The following is a 12126-nucleotide window of genomic DNA, read 5'->3' on the forward strand; positions in this document are numbered from 1 at the left end:
AAGGCCAGCTTATTCGACATAGTGAGACCCTGTCCACAAACAGAAGCAAAGTTACTGGTTACAGGGCTGGAGTGATGGTTCAGCAGTTAAGAGAACCAGGCTTTAGTTCCCAGCCAACCACATTGCATCTCACAACTGTCTGTAACGCAGTTCCAGGGGATTAGATGCCCTCTTCTGGCTTATTCAGGCAATGTGCCTAGTATATCTTCCTAGTGATACACATAAACACATGCAGGCAAATGACTCATACACATAAACGGAAATGAAGGAAAAAAAAAAAACCAAAATGTTTCTAAAAGATCTGACCTTGGTTCCCAAAAGCCACTTTGAGTGGGTCATAACCACCTGTAGCTCCAGCTTTAGGGAGTGACCACCCTCTTCTGGGTTCTGTTGGCACCCCCCACACAAGTGACATATACAAATGCAGACACACATACACTTACTCATAAAGTAAATCTTGAAAAGGTGAAGTAATTGAATTATGTATATTTCAAAATCTAAGTTTCTATTACAAAATGTAAAATACCCAATAAACAAAGCCACATGTGTAAGATATATAGATAAGAATCCAAATGTAATAACAGCCTATTGTCAACTGCCACTCACAAATGAAAATATTTTTTTCCTCTGAAGACATTAACACAGTGTGCTACTGTCTGAAAGGTTTAGAGCAGTGGGGTATCAACTTTCTAATGCTGTGACCCTTTAATACAGTTCCTCATGTTGTAGTGACATCCAACCATAAAATTATCTCATTGCTATTTTCATAGCTGTAGTTTTGATACTGTTGTGAACTGTAATGCTAGTATCTGACATGTAACCCCAGGGGTCATAGTACAGTGGCTGAGAACACTGAATCAGAGAAACCTTGGTAAATTCCAGGAAAGGCATCAGATATAAAGCAAAGCATAAACAGCATTTAAACTCATGAATAAACAACATAAACCTCATTTAAACTCACACTGTCTTTTCTGGCTACAATACTGCACATGGTTTCTGTTGTTTTAGCAGCTCAAAAAGAAGTATTTCACAGGGTCTGAAAAAGAAGAAAAAAGAATTTATTCAGCTTCTATGAAATGCCAGGTTTTGTTTTCTTCCTAAGTGCTTTATAAGTACTGATTCCTGTAAAACTTGAGGAGATGGAGATCATTTGGAGCACTGTGGAATAAGGAGGGAACTGTCAGGGTGGGAGCTGGTTTACCTAATCCCAAATGGCTGGTTAGCAGGGCACCCACCCACCCATGCATTATCTTATCTCTTAAAGCAAAAAGGGAAGCAAATATAATTTTTAATATGTATTAGAAATGTGTGCCTTCCACTTTAAGAAGCTGGTCATTCTGACAAAGTGACTCTGCAGTCTGTAGAGATCAGTACTACATCCTCTCACGTTTGTACCCTGGATTCGGAACTGACAGTCCGTGCTGTGAACACAAGCCTCTTGGGGACAAACACAAGCCTTGCTCCCAGTGATACTATGAAAGTGTGCCTGCTGCTTGGTTTGGGGATTTTCTCTGACATCTTGGAGCCCTGCCCCATACTGTTTATTGCAGCTGTCTTCCTTACTTTTTGACTTTAATCTCTCTCTCTGAATTGTCTCATAATAGCTATAAATGTTCTCCCACCCCAAGGTCCCCATAATCACAAGGCTGTCTCTAAAACAGCTAATTTCTGAGGGGGCAATTTCTGCTCTCATATCTAGCAGGCAGGACTGCTACAAGAGGGTAATTCAGATTTAGTACTTTTTAGAATGAAGAGACAGAACTAAGAAAAGATTTGAAATTTGAGAGTATGTATTTATTCTGCCAAATTTTGACATTAAGCATAAAATTACCAGCTGTGTGCCTACAATGTGGTGAACTTAGAACATCCTTGTTAAGAAAAGGATGAAGAGTGTGTGTGTGTGGGGGGGGGGGAGAAGGTATAGCCCATGGAGGTTCAGCGAGGCCTTGGGGCAAGGGAGATGCCTCTAGGAGGCCCATGTTGGGAATCCCTTTCCCCTGAGGGACCAGCCACATGACAGTATAGTACAGAATAGAGTTTATTCAGGTCATAGAGGAGTAGAGGCCGGCCATAAACAAGTGGAGAGAGAGGAGGGAAGGTGAGGGGGGAGAACAAGGGACCAAGAAAGAGGCCAAGAGAGTGGGGGGGGGGTAGGGAGGGAGGCGGGGAAGGGGGCAAGCAGGCCCTTTTATAGCGTCAGGTAACTGGGGTGGAGCAAACCTGGCTGTTGCCAGGTAACTGAATCCCAACAATCCTGTTATAGAAACTGGGCATTCATTTATAACATAACTGGAAAAGAACATGTGATTTTGAATTGTTTTTTAAAATAATGTGTGTGTGTGTGTGTGTGTGTTCCTTCATAAATGCAGATGTCAGAGAACAAGCTGTAGGTCAGTTCTCCCTGTCTATCATGTGGGACCTGGGGTCAAATTCAGATGTTAAAGACTCAGCACTAGGTGCCTGCCAGTACCCACGGAGTATCTCCATAGCCAGAACCTGTGGCTCTGTGAGGAAGAGTGGGTGAAACACATACAGTATTCCCTTCACGGGTCTCTTTACCCCTCCTCTTACCCTCTGAAGTCAGCTGCTCTGAATGTTGATTGACAACAGTTCATACCACCTCTTTCTAGAGATTTATCGTTAGTAAGTCATGAGTCTGGCTGACAAATAACTTAGATCATTGTTCTATTAAAAGAGACAATCTATGAGGGGAATCCTGCATATTCTTACTGAATGTAAGAAGAATGCAAAGTTCTGTTGTATTCTTCCTTGGGCCTTTCTCAGCATGTGCTTTCAGCTAGTACCCTTAAAGAATAAGGTCATGTATCTACATAGACAGAGGGCAGGCTTGCTTTTCTAACAGGTGTTGAATTGCCAAAGCTTAGAATGCCTCTTATAATGCTGTCTTCTGGGTACATCAGTATCCTAAAGGACTTTTGAGTCACCTCTGTGAAAAGTGGGGAATAGGGTGGGTTGCAGAACTGGCTCAAAAATCATGCTGACAAACCTGGGTGTGTCATTTACAGTGAGCAATAAAGTCATCCTTCTCTGACCTAGGAGTCTGGTCTTCTGGCAGTATCCATGAGACAAGCTAGTAACAGTCATGTCTCAACTAAAAATATAATCTATCCACAAGTGAGAGAAAGAGAAAAATCACTAACAATGGACACTCAAGACAATATTGAATCTGGCAGCGAGTATCATTTTCTTTCCTTTCCGAAAAAGCCCATTTAATTACTTAGAGTACTTGCTCCCATGCCCTTCCTTTGGGGTGTGGCAAGTTTACATCATTTTCTGAAAACCAAATACGGCTTTTCTTTAATTTTTTCCTGTTTACCTTGTATCCTGTGAACAATGAAACCAATGAAGACATTATATATTCAAAATCATAATGAAAATTGCAATAATAGGATTTGCATGCTTTATCCATCCTGTCTTTCATCTAAGCGGTTCCTGTTTGGAAACCTGTGTTGGCCAGTTGTGGCTGCCAGGTCCTTGTATGAGTTCAGTATTGGGTGTTGGAGCAGGCACAATGAACCCAAGGTGTGGGTGCAAAAATATTTTACAGACCAAAATTAACAGACACTGTAGACAGTGGATAGGCACTGTAGACAGAAAGTAGAGGCATTCTCAGAGAAAGAGCTGTGTCCCTCAGAAGGGATGGAAGTCTTTATGACAATAAAGAGGCTACCTGGTTTTGCCTCCAAGGGTCAGTTGAGTATTTGAATAGAGTTCATGGGAACATCTCACTATTTGGAGGTAGTATGCTTTATGACACTACCGTTCCTCCCAGACTGGCCATGTGAGGCGAGGCACCAGTGACTATTTTTAGTTAGGCTCTAATTGTTTGTATGAGGCAGCACAAGTCACTCAGTTCAGCTTCAAGCAGTTTGAGTCTGTCTGTTCCACAAGGGAGCTTTGCTTTCTATTTTTAGCCCCTGTATTTTTGCCCCTTAACAACAGGGACTAATCCTAGAGCTCACATATTAGGCAAGTACTCTGCCTCTGAGCTTTTAGGAGTTCTTTTCTTGGTGGATTTCATTCAACACCCAGTGGTAAATAGAAATGCATATAATTTAGTGGCTATATAAAATATATAGAATATTTGCACAAAAAAGCTCATGTGTTGTTGTTATGAGTACATGGTAGAAAGGTTATTTACTTTAGAGAACAAGTAGTGTTGGGATTCTGTAAACCCCACCTCTCAATTACCTGGCAGTAACCAGGTATGCTCTGCCCCAATAAAAGGGGCTGCTTGCTCCCTCCTCTCTCTCTTGCCTCCTGGCTCTCTTGCTCTTCCACCCCTATCCCTCCTCTTCCCCTTCCCTTCCTCCCTCTCCCTCCACATCCTCATGGCCAGACTCTACTTCTCTATTATTCTCTCTCTCTCTCTCTCTCTGACTCTACTACCCTCTTAACTCTCCCATGACCTGAATAAACTCTATTCTGTACTATACCATTGTGTGGCTGGTCCCTCAGGGGGAAGGGATTCCAACATAGACCCCCAGAGGTATCTCTGTTGCCCCCAGGCCTCACCGCACCTCCATGGGCCATATGCCCCCACTTCATACTTCCCCTAACATTGACCCCGGATGTCATCTTTTCACAACATTGTTGCCCCGTGACTTTTCCTTTCATTGGTGCTCTGTCATCTTTTTCTTTCAGGTAGTAAAGTATATAAATAAAGCTCTTTTGTATGGAAAACTGTTCCTTGCCTTCCCAGTGTAGCAACAGCTAAGCATAGAAACAAGACAAAAAATCTGAAGCAGCAAAATTTAAATTAATCTGCTGCTCTAGAAACTAAGAGGAACAAGCAGGGGTACTCAAGTATCTAGAAAACAACCCCAAGAGACCCACAAGGTACTTATCCCTGCCCCAAGTTCTTAGACCATTCACAGGTAATCCCAGTTGTCTTTGGTCTTTTGGGGAAGGTGTGCCTTTCTCAGAGAAGTCACAGGTTTTAATTTTAGAGCAAGACAGAGAGGAGATGTCTTCTAGGGGGAAAAGGTGGTCTTCGGTTTCAAACTGAGGGTTGGGGTGGGTACGATCCTGCTCTCACTGTTCTGGTTTCCATCTGAAATGTCCTCTCCTGAGTCACACTTATCAGCTGGTGGAAGATTTGAGAAAGTTTCAAGGTGCAATCAACACGTCACTTTGGATCTTACCTTAGGTGTATTTTATGGCTGGCCATCCTCCCTCCACCCCTCCCATCACTACCTACTTTCCCCATAAAAAATAGAATCTTATTACCCCCAAGAAAAATGAGGTAAATGAATGCACGAGACTGATCAAGCCTATATAGCCCACAAATATTTTTTTTTAAAGCACTTCATTACAAAAACAATTCTTTGTTTCCTGCCTTCTTCCTGTCAAGCTCTGCATCATTTGACCCTCTGGACTTTGCACAGTAAATTTTTAGGAAGGTTAGGCTGTAACGGAGCAAAGATTCGAATCTAACTATGTACCTCTAAACAGATGATAGTCACCAGTGTGTAATGCTATGACTATGATGTAATTATTTCTATAATAAAAGTAACTTTAGAAGTTCTAAATACTTGGGTGCTTCATTTTTTCAAAGAATGCTCTACTTTCCAGTTCCTTTCAGTAGGAAGCAGAATTTGAGTAAGGCCGAAGAATGGCCAGATACTGGTAATTTCTGTGCATAATTGCAATGTCTTTTTTTGGTGCAAAAGTCCAATTTTCTCAGAAATGCACACTGTCAATTATACCTGCATGTGATAATTTAATGATTAAAATGGTTTACTGCTAAGCCCATAGGTTCATGCTTCTAATCCAGCATTCAGAAAGCAAGGGACAGGTGATCTCAAGGGATCTAAATATAGAGAATCTGTTGAAAAAAGGCAAAAACAAGAACAAATAAACCAAAATCAGATTTATTAGATGATTTGGTAAATTATGTTAAAGGTTGGAAATTCAACTGTTTCCTTTAAAACTGTATATTGTTTAAAGTGTCTAGAAAATATATTCAGTGTACACTTTGAGCAGACTGATCTTTGCATCACCATGGCATTGTTCTTCATTTGGTTTAACTATTATTTGACTAGGAAGAGCAACATTTTCTTTTTTTTCTCTTAGACACAAAAGTCAATTTGAATGGGACGCTAATGTTTCAACATATTTGAGTTTTTAATAAAAAATGCTTTAAGTTAAACAAATTGTATTTAAACTATATTAACATTTTATTTAAAAAATTTCACTCTGTGTGTGTGTCTGTGTGTGTGTGCGCGCGCGCGCGCATGTATTTGAAATGCAGAGGACAACATGCTAGAGTAGTTTCTCTCCTTCTACCATGTCAATCTCAAGGTTTGGACTCAGGTTGTTTAACTTGGTAACAAGCACCTTTATGGACTGAGCCATCTTGTTGACATTTTATGTTCTAGAGATGAAAGAGACAGGATGTATTAAAAGTGCAGTAAATGTCCTCTGATACACTAACGGGACTGAAATTTGGTTAAACAAGGGAAAAAAGATTAATAAAAAAATACATAAGCATACTAGCTACATTTTAACTTATGACACATAAAAACACTATATTCCATGTTTTTCATGTTTGCCGAAGCAATTTAAGTAGCACTGAGCCGTGAGAGTTTATAATTGTCTGTTTCTCCCTTAAGTCATGGACTGATGCATGAGTAGGTTGCTTTAAAAGAAGTATGGCTTTTAAAATGCCCATTAAAAACCCATGGTGTAGAATGATGTTTCTCCATTATTTATTTGTGTGTACATGTTCATGTGGGTAGTTGCAAGTGCACATATGTACCATGTGAGAGGTGTGAATGAGAATGGCTGCACAGGCTCAAAGATTTGATTACTTGGTCCTTAGTTGATGACCTGCTTGGGAAAGGCTAGGTGTAGATTTGCCAACATTCCCAGGGCCCCAGCAGGGGTGGTGCTGAGGAGTAGACAAACAAGTCTTTTTTATGGATGAGCACTCACTAAACGCCAAGGAGACTTGAGTTATTACATGAAAACTGCAATGGAAGGTATGGGGTACCTCTGGGAGACCTCAGAAGTCTCCAAAACAACATAAGCTTTGCCATTGATATTGCCAAAGCACATGGCAAAGCCCTATTGCTGAAGACAGCACACCCCATAGCTGCAGGGCGGAGAGACACCAGTCTCCAAGCTACCGGAAAACTATCTCCTGCTATACAGTTTTCACACAGCCAGAAAGTTCAGTGCAGTCTGCTTGGCAAGAAAAGACATGAGTGCTTTTACCTAGTGCTGAATAGACAGTGCCCCACGTAAGACAATACCTACCTGGCCAGGCAAGCAACATGTGCCCATCACGGCAACAGTGGCCAACTGTTATGGGGTAACTGTTTCTGATTGCATTTGAAGCTGGCTTCTCAGGAGAGAATATCATATTCTGGTCAAGAGCTCATGGATGGGGAAGTCATACGCCCTAAAGTAGAATTTGCCATTGTTATTTTTCTAGACTAGTCTTTCAAAGAGCCAGCCATGTGTGTGTATTTGAGACAGTGTCTGCCTACAGCTTTGAAATTACAGGTGCAGGTAGTTGTACTTATTTGTGTTGTTATTAATGTGGGAGCTGAAGACTGAACTCAGGTTAGTATACAAATTACATTACATTCTTACAAATGGTCAAATTATACACATATGAAAATTAGACTATCATTTGGTTTGTACTTGTATTATACACCTATACAACTAGAGTCAAATACATTTTTTTTTCCAGGTAATGAGGAGTAATGGGTGGAAAAAGTTTTAAGAAGCCCTGTTCTGGGAACAGCCTAAGATTTTTAGATCACCATAATAGGCAGCGTGTTTTATCAAAGAAATGTATTGGTTAGTGAAACGAAATGGTTGAGAATTTTGTGACTAGGCGGGAGAACTGTGACTATGAGACTTGTTCTTTAAAAAAACCAGCTTCATACTGATTCGGATATCTTCTGTTACTACTATTGAAAGAGAATTCTTATTAAAGTGGGAAACACAATATTTAAATAAAACTTCCTTAGCTAGGATTTACAGGAACAAATAAATTATACATTTTATTTGAGGTATAACCAGATGTTAATAAGTCTCCCCGGTTAACATAACCTGCCCCACAGTCAACAGGATTCATTACCAGTAATTCACACTTTGTAGTATTACATTGTCATGAATCTACCAGTAATGTCATGTTTCCGGTTTAAAATCTCACCCTAAATTGTTTCCTCTGGTCTTTCTGATTTAAGACCTTGAAGGCTTTGAGTAGTATGGGCCAAGTATCCTGTGAAGAGTCCTTTTGAGCCAGCTTCTCTGATGCTCTAATGTGAGTGCTGGGTTTTTGTGGAGCCCTTCTCATGTCCTAGAGCAGGGGGTTCATGCTGTCAGCATATCACTAACATTAACAATTACCTGTCCTAAATAGTATTTGGCTGCTTTCCTCACTGTAATCTTTTAATTTTTTTTTTCCTTTCTGTATTCCTAATAACCAAAGTGCCTCCCCTTTGGCAAACACCTGGTATTTACTAGCTATTTCCGGGCCCAGGGCTGTTTAGTGCCCTCAGGGGATATGACAATGGCTGGCTTATTTCACAGGAATTGCCACCCTGCTCACAAAGGACCTGGCAGGCAGATAATTCATTTAGTTTGGGAGAACATCTCCTATGGTAACCCCCTTGTCAGAGTCCCATTGCCACGACCTCTAACGCCCCCGCTGAATCCCTTTCCCGTGCATCCTGAGGAGCGCGGCAGTGGAGGACGTGAGGCAGAAGGAAGCTCCTTCAGGCCAAGCTGGACGCGGGGTGGGTGGGTGTGGGCTACTTCTGCTTCCCCCTTTTCCGGGCTACGTGCGTGCTCGCAGACACGAACCCCTAGGCAGGCGACTTCCGCTTCTCCAGAGGAATAAAAGGGCTTGACTCCACCCAGCGGTACGTGCCTAGCTCTGCTCGCATCATGGCTGCCGCCAAAGCTCACAGGCCAGGACTTCGACCCTCCTCATCCGTCGTCTTCACTGCGCACGCGTACCCACGGCCGCCTGGGCTTCGCTCCCAAAGGGGCGGACCCAGGGGGTCGATCTAGCCAATCATCTTGTAGGCCACGCAGTAGGCTCCGCCCCCTCCCTTCCCAATGGGTTCCCGGCTGCACGCGTCAGTGTTTGGGTACGTGAGGCCGCTGTTGGGCTGGGAAGACCGCGTACTAGAGAACTGGGCCGTGGGGACGCTCCCATGCTGGGGAGTGGCTGGGAGGAGCCACCGCTCTCCGAGTCCCAAAGAGCTTTAAATTCTCCCGAACTGGGGCAGTCCCATGCACTCTTACCTGCCAGTGTCGCCTCTCTGAACTGGGGGGACACTTGTCATCTGCTTTAGGTGGGCGATGCTGTTGTTTAGTTGCAACTTGGAGGTGAGATTCTTGCTCCTTTAAGTCCTGCAGGCTAGATCTCCCACGGATCTAGCCTGTTTTGGGAGCTCTAGCAAGCGTGATGGTGACAGACCGCACGCAGGTCAAACCTTGTCTGGCTTTGGTTTCTTTTCTCCTGGCGGGATGGATTTTCAGTTCAGAGGGCACCAGCAGGAGAGGACAGTGACAATCTGTTCTTTTCCTTCAGGAGGATGGCCTTAAGAATTTGCTGGAGACAGGAGCATCAGTCAACGCACCCCCGGATCCCCAAGAGCAGTCGCCTGTTCACCTAGCTGCGGGTGGAGGCCTTGCTTGCTTTCTCCTCTGGCAGCTGCAAACCGGCGCTGACCTCAACCAGCAGGTAACTAGGTAACCGATTGTTGCTATGTACAACCCTCTCCTCCACCCAGTGTCTGTGCAAACATTTCCTAGTTGTCAGTTTCAGTTGATATAAACAGCATATAAGAATTTGCAGGAAAAACATGTACTGCAAGATGGTAATTTGGAACATTTTTAGTATCTACATTAATTTAATTCCAAATACTGTTTCAGTATGTAATTATGTCAGCAATAATTGATGTGCTATTTTATTTTGATTTCGTACCACAGTTCCCAGTTTAGTGTGTATTTTCCTTTTATGGCATAGTTCAGTTACGTCTAACCACACTTCAAATGCTCTTTAGCAATAGGTGCTACTGGCTATCTATCACATTATATAGCATGCATTTACATATACATACTTTTAAAAGTACTTGTCCTAGTCCCAGTCAGCTAGGAAATAATATATGAGAGACATGCCTACCATTAATTCTTCATGTAGTTTTCATCTTCAGGTTTTAATTGTAAATGTTTGCTGGCATTCCCTTAATTTTTAACGTATATGAATATGGCTACATGTTTTTATTAATGGAAGCTTTGTATTAGCACAGCAAGAGAACCTTATGAAAAGTAGTTAAATGAACTTATCCAGTTGTTACAAGGTAATTTTCACTGGCTTCCTCAAATATAGCTGGTATTATACTGCGCACTGGCTTCTGTAGAATGTTGGGGAGACACTAATGTGCGGTCTTGTCCTTCAGGATGTTTTGGGAGAAACTCCACTTCACAAGGCAGCGAAAGTTGGAAGCCTGGAATGTCTTAGCCTCCTGGTGGCCAGTGATGTGCAGATTGAGTGAGTATAAAATCAGTGATTTAAGGCGTTTGTGTTTTCTTGGATTAAACTAATCATACTCCTAAAGCCTAATTATACATGATCTTAAAAATCATACTTGCCTAACTGCTAATTTAATGTTATCCTTCTAGTAATTGAATATTATCAACTAGAGTAAGTAGAAACAGATCCTTGACATTCAGAGGTGCAGGTCTTCATGGCCGATTCTCATTCGTCCTTAGAAGTCATCGTTGGCTATCACTGAACTGTATAGTTTAATATGGTGAACTGAACACCGAATCCTCTCGTAGTCATTCAGGTCCTTTCAGTGAAATAGGATAATGGAATGAAATACAGTAGAATGTCCATGGCATGCAATGTGCGAGGCCCCGAGCACACAGCAGTGAACAGAACTTAATTTCCCTGAGCTTTCTTTGTCCCATCCCTGTGTGATGTGTGTGTTTGCAAGAGCGTGAGACCTCTTTTATCCTGTACCCAGTGTCAATACGTACTCCAATTTTCTTTATTAGAAAAACAGTAAATTTTTGCTTAACTCAATTTTTGTCTAATTTCAGCATATGTAATAAGAACGGGCAAACAGCTGAGGATCTTGCTTGGTCATGCGGCTTTCCAGACTGTGCCAGGTTTCTAACAATGATTAAGTGCATGCAGACAGCGAAGTCATCAAGGGAGCCACCTGAGGGTGGCCCCCATGCTCCTGTGCTGAGACCGAAGAGGAGTTTCAGTACTGTGGAGAGCAGAGTGTTGAAGAGGAAGTGTTGGTAAGGCCCCTCACTGCTGCTGCTCTCTCCTAGGATCTCCTCCCACAGTTTGTTTCACTTAACATTGGCGCTCTGATCCAGTACACTTTTGTTTTTTAAAATTTTATCATTGGTTATAGTTACTGCTCACCAGCTTCTAGAGACCAAAAGTTTGTCCTATATAGTGGGAATTTGGGAAGAGACCTTCTTTTATATTTTTTCTTTAGATTAGAATTTATTCAGGGCGTGGGAAGGGAAGTTAAGGGGGTAGTAGGTGTTAGGAAAAGGATGAGCAGCCAGTGCTCTTAACCACTGACCCATCTCTCAGTCCCCTAAAAGTTTTTAAAGGTTGCTTGTATGCTTGTGTGTACACACACTCATATGCCTGTGCATGTGGAGGCCAGGTGAGGACATGGGACCCCTTGGAGCTGGGAGCAGAGGCAGGCATTTGTAGTCTGTTTGGCTTGTTGCTTGGGAGCTGGAATACAAACTCCAGTCCAGTGATTGTACAGCAAGCATTCCTACCACTGAGCCACTTCTCCGGTTCCCTTAAAAGTGGTTTTAGTCTCAACATGTTTTTTTCTCCCTAAAACAGATGTCTTGTTGGGCAAGAGGAAAGAAGAGGCTTGAGAAAGGCTTCACTTCACACAGATCTACAAGCCATTTCTTTGGCTTATCACATGGCTAAACTCCTGAGGAGGAAAACTTTCTTCCAAGTGAAGAGAACATTCATGAATACATGTATTTACATGACTACAGTGTTTTGGATGTGCATGTTTTGTTACCTAACTTATTAAAAGAATATTCAAGAAATTAAAATTTCTGTGTATTCTTTTTGGTGCATAC

The 12126-nt window shown here is 42.2% G+C and overlaps 1 protein-coding gene across 1 annotated transcript; it reads left to right on the forward strand.

Moving 5' to 3' along the window:
* The first annotated feature begins 9192 nt into the window (after window positions 1-9192).
* On the forward strand, window positions 9193-12049 carry ANKRD37 (ankyrin repeat domain 37). Its single transcript, XM_080928713.1, has 5 exons — window positions 9193-9372; window positions 9578-9730; window positions 10449-10540; window positions 11095-11301; window positions 11876-12049. Coding segments are annotated over exons 1-5 (480 nt in total). The 5' UTR covers window positions 9193-9345; the 3' UTR covers window positions 11877-12049.
* The last annotated feature ends 77 nt before the right edge of the window (window positions 12050-12126 follow it).

This window comes from Micromys minutus (assembly GCF_963924665.1).
Source record: "Micromys minutus genome assembly, chromosome: 14".
Classification (NCBI taxonomy): Eukaryota; Metazoa; Chordata; class Mammalia; order Rodentia; family Muridae; genus Micromys; species Micromys minutus.

Bases quoted from the DNA above. Each gene is read 5' to 3' on its own strand.
- ANKRD37 (XM_080928713.1), top strand. From the start codon at position 9,346: ATGCTGTTGTTTAGTTGCAACTTGGAG. The intron at 9,373-9,577 runs GTGAGATTCTTG...CTTTTCCTTCAG, and splicing joins TGTTTAGTTGCAACTTGGAG to GAGGATGGCCTTAAGAATTT. The intron at 10,541-11,094 runs GTGAGTATAAAA...GTCTAATTTCAG, and splicing joins GCCAGTGATGTGCAGATTGA to CATATGTAATAAGAACGGGC.